At 30.8% G+C, this 14,343-nt stretch overlaps 1 protein-coding gene across 5 annotated transcripts in view; it reads left to right on the top strand.

The window, feature by feature from the left end:
- AFG1L (AFG1 like ATPase) overlaps positions 1 to 14,343 on the top strand; it is a 169,864-nt gene that overhangs the window by 86,930 nt on the left and 68,591 nt on the right. For all 5 annotated transcript variants that reach the window (XR_005654315.1, XM_039869898.1, XM_039869910.1 and 2 more), the window contains one exon: positions 3,559 to 3,617. Coding sequence is in view for 4 of the 5 variants with exons in the window: in XM_039869898.1 (XP_039725832.1) it covers positions 3,559 to 3,617 (59 nt within the window). In the remaining variant the exon portion in view is untranslated. The remainder of the gene's footprint in view (positions 1 to 3,558; positions 3,618 to 14,343) is intronic.

The following is a 14,343-nucleotide window of genomic DNA, read 5'->3' on the forward strand; positions in this document are numbered from 1 at the left end:
CTGTCAGCTGTGATAAGCCCAACTGGTCACAAGTGGTTCTGAAAAAGTCTGTAAGTTTTAACATCATTGAAGACCTTGACTCTAATCTTAGGTATACCAATTACTGCCTGGGAATTCAAATTATTTTTAAAACTCTGAATATTAGTTTCTTTATCTGTAAAATGGAGGTAAAAATATCTACTTTGTGGGGTTATAATGATTTGTATACGGTGCCTAGCGTGTTACTTGACTCCTGGTGGATGTTCTGTAAGTCTTAGTTCCTTCTTTTATTTATCTTTTGTCTTTATCACTCATTTCAGTGCAGACACATAGTAGGAATTTATGAATGTATGTTGAATATAAAACTATAATATACCATAAAATGAGAGCATTTCTTTAGCTGTATTATTAACACATTTAGTAAAATACTATTTTAACTCCAATTAGTATTTTAAAAATAAGCTAAGTAGCCGTTGTTACTTAAATTGTCTAAGGGTACCATTTTCTTTTAATCTGTATCTTCTATAAAGAAAAATCTCCTGGAAGGATAAGTCAGATTAGTTTCATAAAGCTGTATAATTATTTTGTGTTCATTTATTAAAAAAACCTCCTTTTAATTACCTATCCTAAAAGTTTTTCTTACTCTAAACTGATAAGTATTTATGTAAATAAACATTATTCACTCTGTTGGTTTTGATACTTGGATTTTCAAAGAAAAGATCTACATATCCATGTGCATCTCCGAAGTATTTCTGTAGATCCTTGTAATTACTTTAAAAATGCTCTTTGCATTTATTTCATCTGTAAGTATTATTACAGTTATTCACTGTAGAGAATGTAGAGGTCCTTATACCAGTCTCAAGAAATGAATGTCCCATAATCCCAGTATTCTATCTTATATACTACATGCTCATTTAGCTTTGTTCAGAGATCATTAAAAGTTGTAGACAAGAACTTATGCTGAATTTTTAAATAGTATTTAGTAAATAAAGACAAATGTCAATATAAATATATTATAAAATCTTTATTTCTAAGAAAAATAATGTTAATCAGTATTAAAAATTTTGGTAGCTAAATAACATTTCAAGAGATGGATATATTGCATTGATAATTAGCATATTATTTGAATTGTAAAGAACTCTTCAATTTAATGAATACAGTCCTTTTTCACTTAAGTGTCCTATAAAAACCTAACGGTTTTCAAGACAAGTGAATTCTGTTTAGAGTTTTGTTTAGAAAATACTTTTCAGAGCATAAGGTTTGAATTATATATTCTTATAAAGGCTTTTTTGTTGTTGTTAACTCTTTAAAAAATAAATCTTGAAAACTTAAAAGCATTGTTATTCTACTTGAACTTTATTGATGCATGGAAATCTTTTAATCAAGAATGTTACAAGTGGGCCTTTACATCTCTTTGCCATTAACCTACTTATGGTGCTTGCTTGTTAAGTTAGATTTCAGAGCCTATATGTCCATAAAAAAAGATATTCCATGAGTAAGACTGAAAGGCTAACTTAACATAGATGAACTTTCATTAGTGTAATATCTTAATTTAATTCTGTAGCATTGTGTTCTTTGATATTCACTAAAGTTGTGTATGCTTTTTTATTTCCTCAGTAAATTTTCAAAGAACTTATTGAGGCATAATTGACATATAATAAGTGGCACATATTTAAAGGATACAGTTTAAAAAATATTGACATATGTATCTGTGAAATCACCATCACAATCAATAAAATGAACATTTTCATTGCACCCCAAACTTTCCTCATCCCTTTTTTTATCTTTCCCTGTCATCCCTGCCCCACATCTCCCATTTTCAGGCAACCATTGATTTGCTTTCTGTTACTATAGATTAGTTAGCTTTTTCCTAGAGTTTTATATAAATGGACTCACACAGTATGTGCTCATTTTTTTTGTGGGGGGTCTGGTCTCTTTTACTCTGCATAATTATTTTGAGATTCATATGTTTTGTTGTGTGTATGCATGGTTTATCCTTTTTCTTGCTGACTGGTATTTCATTGTACATATGCCTGTTTGTTTATCCATTCGCCTAATGATGAACCTTTGGATTGCTTGTCATTTTTGGCTATTGAAAACAAAGTTGCATTTTTTAGCTATTATGAATAGCTATTATGTATAAAGCTGCTATAGACATTGAGTGTGATTTAAAAATTATTTTATTTTCAGTTTTGCCTCTTTCTGGCAATCACAGCTATCAACTCTTATGCAGCAATGTTTTTCTTCCCTAGCAACTTGATAATTAGAGAAGACTATGAAAATACCTAACTTTAAACCCTGCATTGCCCCTATTTTACTCATTCAAGGTATCGATTATAGGAAAGAAAACATCTTGTTTTAAATTTTGAAATCCTTATAGCCTGGTCAGCATTATTACCTTTTATAATATCCCTAAATGAAAAATTTAAATGTAACTGAATTAAAGCTTCTAGTTCTTAATTAACCAAAGAGCTTATGCAAATACTTTCTTCACTATAATGATGTTATGATGAATATTTTTCTAAAGAGAATAAATGTTTCCTAATAACCACATTTTATTTCCATAAGTAAATGTGGCAGTTGAAGTCTTTCTTAGTTATCAAATTTTCTCTAAACAAAGAAACTATGTAAAGGATCCCATAATACAGTTCTTTAAGAAAAATTAGGACAATAAGCTAATTTGTGGTTTTTATTATTGAGAAACTTTTTACTGTTCTCATTTTTATGAATACTTTCATTTTTAAAATCTCCTTACTTTATAGAGTTGACTTGTAAACAGAATATTCTATATATGGTAAAATTTTGACCTCTTGAAAAAATATTTCAGGTCTCCATTTTCAAAGAAAAATATGCAGGACTTAAAATTTGTTGGCCCTTTTTACTTGTTTGCTCTTGACAATATATGAGTATATGTGTGTATGTGTGTGAACATACAGTGTGAAATAAAAAACACCATTCTAAGGCAATAAATACTACCTATTTATATAACTGAATTAGATTTATAGCCTATTAAGAATAGAGTTTTGATTTTTAAATAATTTCTTTTAAAGCAAATTGGTCTTAATGTCATTTAACTTAATGTCAAATATTTAATTTTGATACAAATATATACACAGATCTGTCTATTGATGTGTTTTCTTAAAAGGCTATCTTATTACATACTTTTAATTGTGTACTAAGAACTTCTATTATCTGTTGAGGAAAGAAGAATATGATTCCTTTCTCCATTAAATTCTATATATCCAAATATTAAGTAATTTTAAATATATCATTTTCTATATTGGGTCATTATTTAGGATCATTTGTGATATCTTCCAAATTCTTTTATTGCTATTTATTGTAGTTTGAAGCTAATTTGATTGAATGCCTTTTGATTTTATTTCTGTGATTATTAGTGTTTTCTCTTATTAAGAATAAAGTACCAGACTAGAAATCAATTTTGATTATTTTTCTTCTCTTTTCTTCCTTTATCTTTTTTTTTTTTTTTTATCAGTAGAAAGCTTTATTTATCAGGCTAAAATATAAGCTAATATTACGATTTAGGGTAAGTAAAAAACTAATACCAAAAATTTCTTTCAGATCTCTATAAAAATGGATTGCAAAGAGCTAACTTTGTGCCATTCATATCTGTCCTGAAGGTAAGGAAAACCACTTATTTGTCTTCACTGACTAATATCATATTGATTGATAATCAAGGGCTTTTGTAAGATTGCCATGGTATGGCATTCAAGCAGAATTCATTTTGATATTTTGATAGTAATAGTCAAAGACACTAAAGGAGAAAATAATCTTTTTTATACAGTGTTCATTAATATGTTCACAGGAAAAATTACAAAATATAGTCTAAATTATTGTCTAACTGAAACATTTGATAATTTCCATTTTATAAATTTTAATTTGAGGTTTGCTCATAAATATTATAGTGGAATGTTTAAACTTACACATTGATTTCTGAAAAAATGTTTAATGTTCCCTGTTTCCTTCAGGTTAATGGCCATTATCATGTTTTCCCAGCTATTAAAGTTGCTATTCTAGAGTAGCATTATTACAAAAATATTCTAATATATTTAAATGTGATTGCCATCAAGTTATGAAATTATGTCAAGTTGAGGCACATAAATAGTTTAAATATTTGTGTGTATCATCACTGCATAGAGTTTAAAATAGTCTTCATTACAATATGATTAAGAATAAAATAGCCTCCCTTTTCACTGTTAATTTCAAGCAATTTTTATATGATTATTTAATAATTCCACATTTTACTAGTATTTATTGAGAACCTACTATGTGCAAAGTGCTATATTAGGCATAATGAATAATATAATTATGAAATAGACTATATATTTTGTTTGCAAGTCATTTATAATCTAGTTGGGCATATAATATGTACATAAATACCCATAACACAAATCAAAATGTAGTAAGTACTTAAAAGAAGCGTAATTATGTGCCAAAATATAATTCCCATAATTTTTAAGTACATATTTTTCTCAGTCCATAATCACATATCTGTAGAAAGGATAAAGTTATATTAAAAACAAAACAAAACTAAACTAAAACTTCAAAAATTCTTACCAAGAAGGACTAAAACATTTTATCTGCAGATATTCTAAAGATATAGTCAGACAGTGTTTTTGAGATATGCCTTAGTTGCATTTGTTGATGTGAAACTTTGTTCCCTGTACTATACTTAGGAGAATTCAAACATCTGTCTCCTAGATCAGTTTTATGTTTCTTAGGATTTTCATTTCTCTGAGATATTTATAGATGTAGGGAAAAGAACTTTTTTGAAAATTATGCTGTTAGTAATTTTTTTCCCCTTTATATTCCTGTTTTGCCTTTGGGGAGAAGGTAGATTTTCAGTGTTTTCTCCACACCAGGAATACAAAGTAATGTGGTATACATAGATACCCAAATATAAACAGGGAAACTAAGAAAAATAGGTACTAAAAATAGTATCTTCTTATAGCATAAAATACACAAAGCATAAGGAGAGAAGGCTCATAGAGTGAAGTATGTTAAAAGGTTCTTAGGGAACTTAGTAGCTGCACTGTGTTTTAACCCCAAACTTCAATTTTTGGCCAGTAATTTGTCATACTTCAACATATAATAGCCTTATTAATAGGAAACTAAATTGACCAGATGAAATGTAATTTTTTTTTCCTTTTCCCTTAATTTTATTTTTGGAGATGAAGGAAAACCAAATAGATGAATAATTCAAATTTAGAATTGAACAAGAACTGGTTAATAATACACAATTCGAAATTGAACATGAACTGAAATTCCCAGGAAACTGAATACCAGGTTGGATGAGAAAAGATCTAGAATGTCTTATTTATTGAAAATACTTTTCACATCTAACAAAACATCAGCCTGATGAAGTGTACACTCGAGCTAGTTTTCTTGGAGCTTTTTTGGTAGGCACACGAAGGTTGTATCATATTAATTTAAATGACATTTTGCCTATTCACATATGCTGTATTACTCTTTCATTTTGGCCCATCTGAGAGAAGTGTATAGCAGAAGTCAATCTTAAAACAAATAGAGAATCTTTTTTTTTTTTTTAAGTTTAATAAAAAGAGTTTATAAATAAAACAGAAATTTATTTTGGGAAAAATACAATACAAAAGCCATTTTCCTTTATGTTTTCTTCTATAAACCAAATGGTAACAAGTTTGTCATTCATTGTGATTTGTTGCTTGTAGTATAGAAAAATAACAAAAACTTATATAAGCTATTAGTAAACAATATTTTATAAGATAGGAATGATGAGGAAGATTAATATGCTGTTATAAGCCATAGGTCTATCAACAGATGAATAAACAAAATGTGATATAGTTATACAATGAAATAGTGTTCTACCATAAGAGAGGATGAAATTCCTCTAGGAAGCCTTCCTAGACTAAGTCCTTGAAAAAAGCAGAGCAAAACAAAACCAAAACCCAACCCTTACACTACCTTTTAAGCAGAGAGGCTCCTGTTTTGTTTTTTCTTGTACTTTCTTTGTATTTATTTTGCTGTTTTTTTTTTCTAATTTTCTGAGATTAACTTTTTAAATCTCATTTAAACCTCCTTTCCTAAGGCTGTTTATTTTTCTCTAAATTGCTTCACCCATGAAGTTTTGATATTATTTTCACTATCAAGTTAGAATATTTTCTAATTTGCATTGTGATTTCTTCTTTAACCCATGGATTAGCTATAGTATGTTTCTTAATTTCCAAATTATGAGAATTTTGTAGTTCTGTTTTTGTTAACCATTTTTTTAACAAATGCTTACTTGCACCATGGTCAGAGAATGTATCGTGTGACTTAAGTTCTTTCAAATTTGTTGAAACTTGCGTTATAGCCCAATATACAGAAAATTTTGGTAGATATTCTCCATATTCTTGAAAATAATAAGTACTCCCCATTTGTTTTGTGTGATATCTATGTATAACAGAATATGTTCATTAAGTAAGATTTGTTAATAACATGCTGTTGAAATCTTTATTTATATATATTTTTTCCCATCAGTTATTGAGAGGTTTATGGAAAACATCTCCCACTCGAATTGTGAATTTGTCTATTTTTCTTATAGTTCTGTCATTGACCTTAAATATTTGGTGGCTGTGTTATAAGTTGCATACAGATTTAAAATTCTTAAATATTGCTTGTGAATGGAACTTTTTTAAAAATTTATTTTTTTTTATGATGACATCGGTTAACAAAATCCAATAAGTTTCAGCTGTACATTTTAATAGTAAGGCATATATATATTTACACTGTGTGTTCACCTCCCATGGTTAGATTTCTTTCTGTCACCACATATTTGACCCCCTTTACGCCATCTACCTCCCCTCTCCTCCCTTACCTCTTACCCTCTGGTAACCACTATTCTGTAGTCCATGTCCATGAGTCTCTATTTGTTTGTCCTGTTCATTTGTTGCTTTTAAGTTTATACCCCACATATAAGTGATATCATGTGATTTTCAACTTTTTCTGTCTAGCTTATTTCGCTTAGCATGATTATCTTGAGGTCCGTTCATGTTGTCGCAAATGGCAGTATTTCATCTCTTCTTATGGCTGAGTAATATTCCACTGTATATATGTCCCACAGCTTCTTTAGCCAATCATCTATTGTAGGACACTTCGGTTGCTTCCATGTCCTGGCCACTGTGAATAATGCTGCTATGAACATCGCTGTGCAAATATCTCTTCAGATATGGGTTTTCAAGTCTTTGGGGTAAATATCTAGTAGAGGGATTGCTGGATCATATAGTAGATCAATTCTTAGTTTTTTGAGGAACCTCCATAGTGGCTGTACCAATTTGCAGTCCCACCAGCAGTGTATGAGGGTTCCTTTTTCTCCGCGTCCTCTCCAACACTTGTTATTACTCATCCTGTGGATTATAGCTATTTTAACAGATGGTATCTCATTGTGGTTTTGATTTGCATTTCCCTAATAGCTAGCGATGTTGAGCATCTTTTCAAAATTTGTTGGCCATTTATTTGTATGTCCTCTAAGGAGAAGTGTGTGTTCAGGTCCTCTGCCCATTTTTTCATTGCATCATTTGTTTTTTTGTTGTTATTGAGTCGTATGAGTTCTTTGTATATTTTGGATATTAGGCCTTTATTGGAGGTGTTGCTTGCAAATATATTTTCCCATTCAGATATTGTCTCTACTTTGTCAGTGGTTTCTTTTGCTGAGCAGAAGCTTTTTAATTTGATGTAGTCCCATTCATTTATTTTAGCTTTTACTTCCCTTGCTTTTGAGGTCAAATTCATAAAATCCTCTTTAAATCCAAGATCCCTGAGTTTAGTTCCTATGTTTTCTTCTATGCATTTTCTAGTTTCAGGCCTTATATTCAGGTCCTTAATCCATTCTGAGTTAATTTTGGTGTGTGGTGATAGGCAACAGTCTAGTTTCATTCTTTTGCAGGTTCCTTTCCAGTTTAAATGATACTTTTTCTAATCAATTTTTTATTACTAAATAGTAATGCTTCTTTGTTTCAAATATAGTCGTAATTGCCTGGTGAAGCATTTTTATCATGTCTGCTTTCAAATCTTTATCAGATTCTTCTAACATCTCTTGTCATCTTGATGTTGGTATCTATTTATTGTCTTTTTACATTAAGTTTGAGGTCTTCCTGGTTTTTGGTATTAATGATTTTCAAATGAAACTTGGAAATTATCATAATTTGTCATGAGACTTTGTATATTATTTTTTTATCAATATTTTATTGTGGTAAAATATACATAACAAAATTTATCACTTCAACCATTTAAGTGTATAGTTCAGTGACATTAAGTACATTTACATTGTTGTACAACCGTCACCATCATCCATCTCCAGAACTTTTTAATCTTTCCAAACTGAAACTCTGTACTCATTTAATAATTAGTCCACATTCTCTCCCTCCCCCAAATCCTAGTAACCACCATTCTACTTTCTATCTCTATGAATTTGTCATTTCTAGGTACCTATAAAAATGGAATCATATAATATTTGTGCTTTTGCGTCTGGCTTATTTCATTATGTATGTCTTCAGGGTTCATCCATGCTGTAACAAATGTCAGAATTCCATTATATTTTAAGGTTGGATAATATTCCATTATATATTTATATAATTTTGTTTATCCATTCGTCTGTTGATGGACATTTTAATTGTTTCCATCTTTTGGCTGTTGTGAGTAATGTTGCAGTGGACATTTGTGTGCAAATGTCTGTTTTAGTCCCTACTTGCAGATTTTTTATGTATATACTTAAGACATGGAATTGCAGGATCATATGGTAATTCTATGTTTAACTTTTTGAGGAACTGCCACTCTTGTTTTCTTTAGCAGCTCCACCATTTTACATCCCCACTAGTAATGTACAAGGCTTCCAGTTTCTCTGCTTTCTCTCCAAGACTTTTTCTTTTCTTTTCTTCCTTTCTTTTTTTTTAATAGTCATCTTAATCGGTATGAAATAGTATCTCATTGTTTTAGACTTGCATTTCTCAAATGATTAGTGATGTTGAACATCTTTTCACGTGCTTATTGGCCATTTGTAGATCTTATTTGTAGATCATAATTTAAACTTTCTGTTTTAACTGGTTATTTTTGACATCATCGTGGCAGGAGAAGGAGAGGCACTATTTCATTACTGCCAGATATAGGTAGAAGTCCTACTTGCCTATCTGGCCTCCACTGACACCTGAGTCAAGGGTGCTCCCTGCTACTACTGGTGGAAGGGTTCTCATCTCCACAGACATCGTGGGAGTGAGATGATGCTCATTACTGGCTGGCAGAGATGAAAGTTCCAGCTCCCTACTTGGCCTTCTTTGACATTACCCTGGTATAAGTGTTGAGGTGCCTCCTTACAGCCTTGTGAGAGTATAATTGTAGGCTTTTCTTAGCCTTCGCTGGAATGAGTGAAGGTAGTCACGCCTTAGGGGTTTTTTTGTGTGTGTGTTTGAGTTTATGGTGTTTGCTGCAATGGAACAGTTATTGTCTAAAGTTTTTTCTCTGTTAGACTGCCATTTTCTTGGTCCTTTGGCTAAAGAAAGCAGGCTTTTGGGGCTCATTTTTCTGTGTTCATTGGCATTTCTGGGTTTCTGGCTTCTACAACTCCAAGTCTGGGATCTACGACTCAAAAAGAAAACCAGGGAACTCACCATTTTGTTGTTTCTCAGATTTTGGGGTTACTAACTTTTCTTCCTTCCTTCCTTCCTTCCACTTTTCATTGTCTTCTTGTGTTGTTTTCTTTATAATTTTCAGGATTTTAAATAGTACATGGCAGGAGGAATAGGGAAAAGTACATGTGCTCTATCTTCCCAGAGCAGAATTTAGTTTATTAAAAGTGGAACCTAAAGAACAAAATAAACGAACTAACAAATCAGAAAAATAAATAAAAGTGCTCATCTGCTAATTCCATCATCAATGTCGTTTTTGATTTTGTTTCTATAGTCTGATGTTTTTCCTGGTTGTGAGTCCTATTTTTCTGTTTCTTTTTTGTTTAGTAATTTGTAACTGGATGCTGGACATTGTGATTATTAATTCAGTCCCTGATATTTCCTTTAAGGGTGTTGAATTTTATTTCAGCAAGTGGTTAAGTGTCTTACAGATAAACTTGATCCTTTTGAGGCTTGTTTTAAGCTTCGTTAGGGTGTCAAGAGTAGCCTTTATTTTAGGACTATTTTCCCCTTATTGTTTACTGAAGTCTCTCTACTGTGACTATTCAAAATGCTATGTCTGTCAGCTTTGCGTAAATTTTCTTTGCCTATGCATGTGCAATTTAATTTATAGCCAAAGATTATAGACTTCTCTATGCAGATATCTGGAACTCTCTCTGTATAGCTTCCTCCTGTGCTGAACTCTACCATGCAAATTCCAACTGCCTCAGCTTCCCAAAACTCTGATCACTTTCTCCTCAACTTATTGAGACTACTGTGCTACAGTCTAAAAAGTGCCTCTAGACAGAAAGCCAGGGAAAATGTAATGCTTGCTTGCCTAATTTATTTCCCACATCTCAGGGATTACTATCCTTTGCTACTTATCCTTTGCTACGTATGTCTGATATCAGATATTTTATCTGTTTTGTGTTAGTGCTTTATAGCAGGAGGGAAAAATGAGTTCCAACTACTGTGCCTTGGTCAAAAGTGTAAGACTCTTTCTTAGTTTTTAATTGTAAAGAAGAAGAAGGCAGGAATTTTTTGTAATTCAGGAACTTGGGCCATATTTTTCCATAAGTACAAAAATGTAAATAGGGTAACTATTAAAAAAACAGTGATCTGCACATCTTCCCTATGTTTAGAGAGATCATTAACTAAATGAATGTACAGTTACATGAGGAGATATAATTTACTTACTTAGAATGATATTTTCAAACCACTTTTGATAGTGTAGTATAATGCCCATAGGTAATGTGAGAGTGGACCCATTAAAAAGTGAAAAGCATCTTAGAAAAATCATGTTAAAGAATCAACGCTGCTAAAAATAAAGTCAGCGATAAGGAGACCAGACTTAAGAAAAAATCACACAAAATGAATAGTCAGAGATAAAAAATAAAATAGAGATGAAAACTATTACAGAGAAGATGCTAGATATGGAAAGCAGAAAATAGAGATCAAACATTCACATAATTCATATTTATAAAAAAGCACGTAAAGATAAAATAGTACAATAATACATTTTCTGGTGCATAACTGAACTTCAAGGATAAAGAAAGAATCCTACAATTTCATAAAAGAAAAATCAGTGGGAAAAAAATCAAGCTGGACTGAAGATAGGAAAGGATAGGATAGAATAGGAAAGGATAGGGTAGGATAGGATAGGATAGGATAGGATAAGATAGAATGGAATAGTTTTACTATCTTAAAAAAAAGGATGTGGCCATTTATCAGCTAAACTGTCATGGAACTCTAAGCCTGCAGATTATTTTGTGGATATATGATAATTTAAAGATTATAGTCCTCATGAAGCTTCCTGAATGAACTACTTTAATGCTTTATACCACCAGTCAAAACTAATAACTTATAAACAAGATATTATGGTAAGAAAACATTGGTGATGATCATTAATTCAGATTAAATATTGTTTTATTCTGGTCTGTAAGTCAGACAATAATGTTTTTTCATATGTGTGAACTTCTATAATTGAGTTAACTACAGAATGCTAAGGAATATAGCGATGGAAATCAAGTGTCAGCAAAGATTTCATTAGTAGATATTGGAGAAAGTGGCATTTTAAGAGCTTGCTGGATAAATGATTAACAGAAGGAAGGAAGCTTGGTGAACCAAAATACAAGAGGGTGGTTTAGTATCAATTTCAAATAATTCAGTAACTTGAGACATATTCACTTTGTTAGGACTAACTTTCTTAGAAATAGCTTAAATTTTTACATTTAAAAAGAATAACATGTCTTAAATGTATTTACTGAATAATATACCTTGAACAAAATCTCATTACATGGTAAGCATTATTTAAAACTATTGTGATTGAGAGGAAAAGAGGACCAGTTGGTATTTTGATCAGAAGGATGGGTTTTTAGGTTAAATACAATGGGCTGTTATTGGCATTCTTGATAAATGAATTGCCTGGCAAGCATTACTATTCTCACCCGATCAAGTTCTAGCAATCTATGATGTTTTGAACAGGTATTTTCTATTTGGGTAAAAATCTATTCACTCTGTTACTTACACTTACATAAGTGTTTGATTCATTCCATAATGAGCCCTGAAAGAGAAAAATGCTATTTATAACTTTCAGAGTTAAAAAAATTCTTCATGTGAATTTCATTAACTTTTTTTTAATGATTTTCTTAGTTTAACAGTATGGACACATCTAAAATAATCGCCCCACGGGAAATGTTCCTGTGCAATATTGTACGTAGTGTTTTTGCCACAGAGTGATAGATTTAATTATCAGTCATGTAGCTCTTTAACTCTCATTCACAGTAACATTTTAGCAAGCTATCTTTTTAAGTTTTTTTATTTCTGTTTAAAATTAAATTAGTAAGATAATTAATAGATTACTAAGATGATAACTGTAAGCTGGTCAAAAATAACCAACAAAGCATTCTACAGTATAATTTTCTCTTTGATGAATGTCAGATGATGAAGTTAGAGAAAAATAAGGTACTTGCATAAACTGTTATAAATATGAATTTTCTTGTTCTTGATAAAGAGTTGTCCATTTGGTTTAACATCTGTTGGGTTTAAATATGCAACATATAAAAGTATTTTATAATCTCAGGTAGTAACAGTTTTGTTATTATTACTGTTTTTATAATATTTGTTTAATGTTCAAGTAATGACTTCATTTCTTCTACTTGGTTGTTCATGTTTTTCAATTATTGTGCATCCTTCATCTAAAACTTTAAAAAAATTAAGCTCTGTATTAGCCTTTGTGTTTTTGTTTCCTGGGGAATTTTTTCAAAGGAATCTGTTACATATAGTGAACTCTTTGAGAATATTCCCATGGTGTGATCTCTAGTTACAAACTTTAGAAAATTTGTTTATAACCCTTAGATAAAATGCTTCAATGTTCAGTCTTTGTCCAGCCACCTGCATTAGGATTTATAGACTTGCTAAATGTGAATTTGCCATTTTTTCCTGAAACAATTTTCATTTCATTGGTGAAATTGATTTGTCAGTTTGTTCGTTATAACTTTCAATACAAGAGCTTTCACAGGGCTAAATAATCAGAATCAGCCTTTGAGGTCAGTGTCAACCCCACTGACCTCCACTGTGTTGTCACCTGAGTCAGCCTAGCAGGGATTAACCCTTTGTTAGAGTGATAATGTCTTTACTTATTATGAGTTGGCTTTTCAATAAAGATTGAAAGAAGCAAAAGACAGAACAAAAGTAGTAGACTAAACTCCTGAATTGAAAAGAGTTGTGGCTTTACCTCACAAACCACTAAAGTGTTCATTTGAATTGTAGTATTTAATATTTTAAGATATAAAAATGAATATTTGACTTGCAAAAAGGTCATAATTACCAAGTTTTAGGCTCAATAAATTAAGGAAATCTACTCGATATTTTCATAAACTAACTTATTTTGTATATGTTTGAGAAAATATATTTAAGAATATCGTCTATAGTATAGACATTAAACTTTATTTGTGATGATGTTTTGTGCTGATTCCTTAAAATGACTGAATATCTAGAATAAAAATTGCTGTGATGTGGATTTAAAATGTAATTCTTGTCTTTCTTCATACCAGAATATACACCTTGTATTAGTCAGGGCTTTCCTGTGGAAAAGTAATTTTGGGTGTATGCCTTTTAACATAATATTTTCTGTAGTTGTCTTATATAAAATGAAAATAAAGATTTCCCATGAAATATGTAAATTATATATCTATATTTGTATAATTATATATAAAATATATAATATTTGTTTCAAACTGGAATATAGCAAGCTAGTGCTTATATGTAAAATATGTACCGTTTAGGTCTTGAATTCTTTTACAATAATAAATAGTTATTTTTGGTTAAATTATAAGAAATCAATTCTATGATGACAAAAATGGTTTAAAGGAAGTGTGTCTTAAATATGAATTAGTTGTTTCTTTGACTCATGAGATAAATTAGTTTAATTACACATGGTAATTTTCTTGGCTAGTGATGTAATGTGAAATAAAATTCTCCCTTTCCCCTCCCTGAAAACTCAAGCCAATTAATAGAACTTTTAAGCTCTTTGTCATAGGCCACCATGAAGGTCTGCAGAGAAGAACTTTAATCCAATAAACGTTTCATTTAGATCATGAAAAGAAAGCATGAGGAGAAGCTCCTGTATGAGAGGGTGTTACTATGATTCCAACCATGAAGAGATGTGAGGAATTTGCCAAATTAACCAAGAGGTCCTCATATTTAAAGCATAAATGTGTCAAAACTAACA

Source organism: Pteropus medius, unplaced genomic scaffold (assembly GCF_902729225.1).
Source record: "Pteropus medius unplaced genomic scaffold, Ma_sr-lr_union100, whole genome shotgun sequence".
NCBI lineage: Eukaryota > Metazoa > Chordata > Mammalia > Chiroptera > Pteropodidae > Pteropus > Pteropus medius.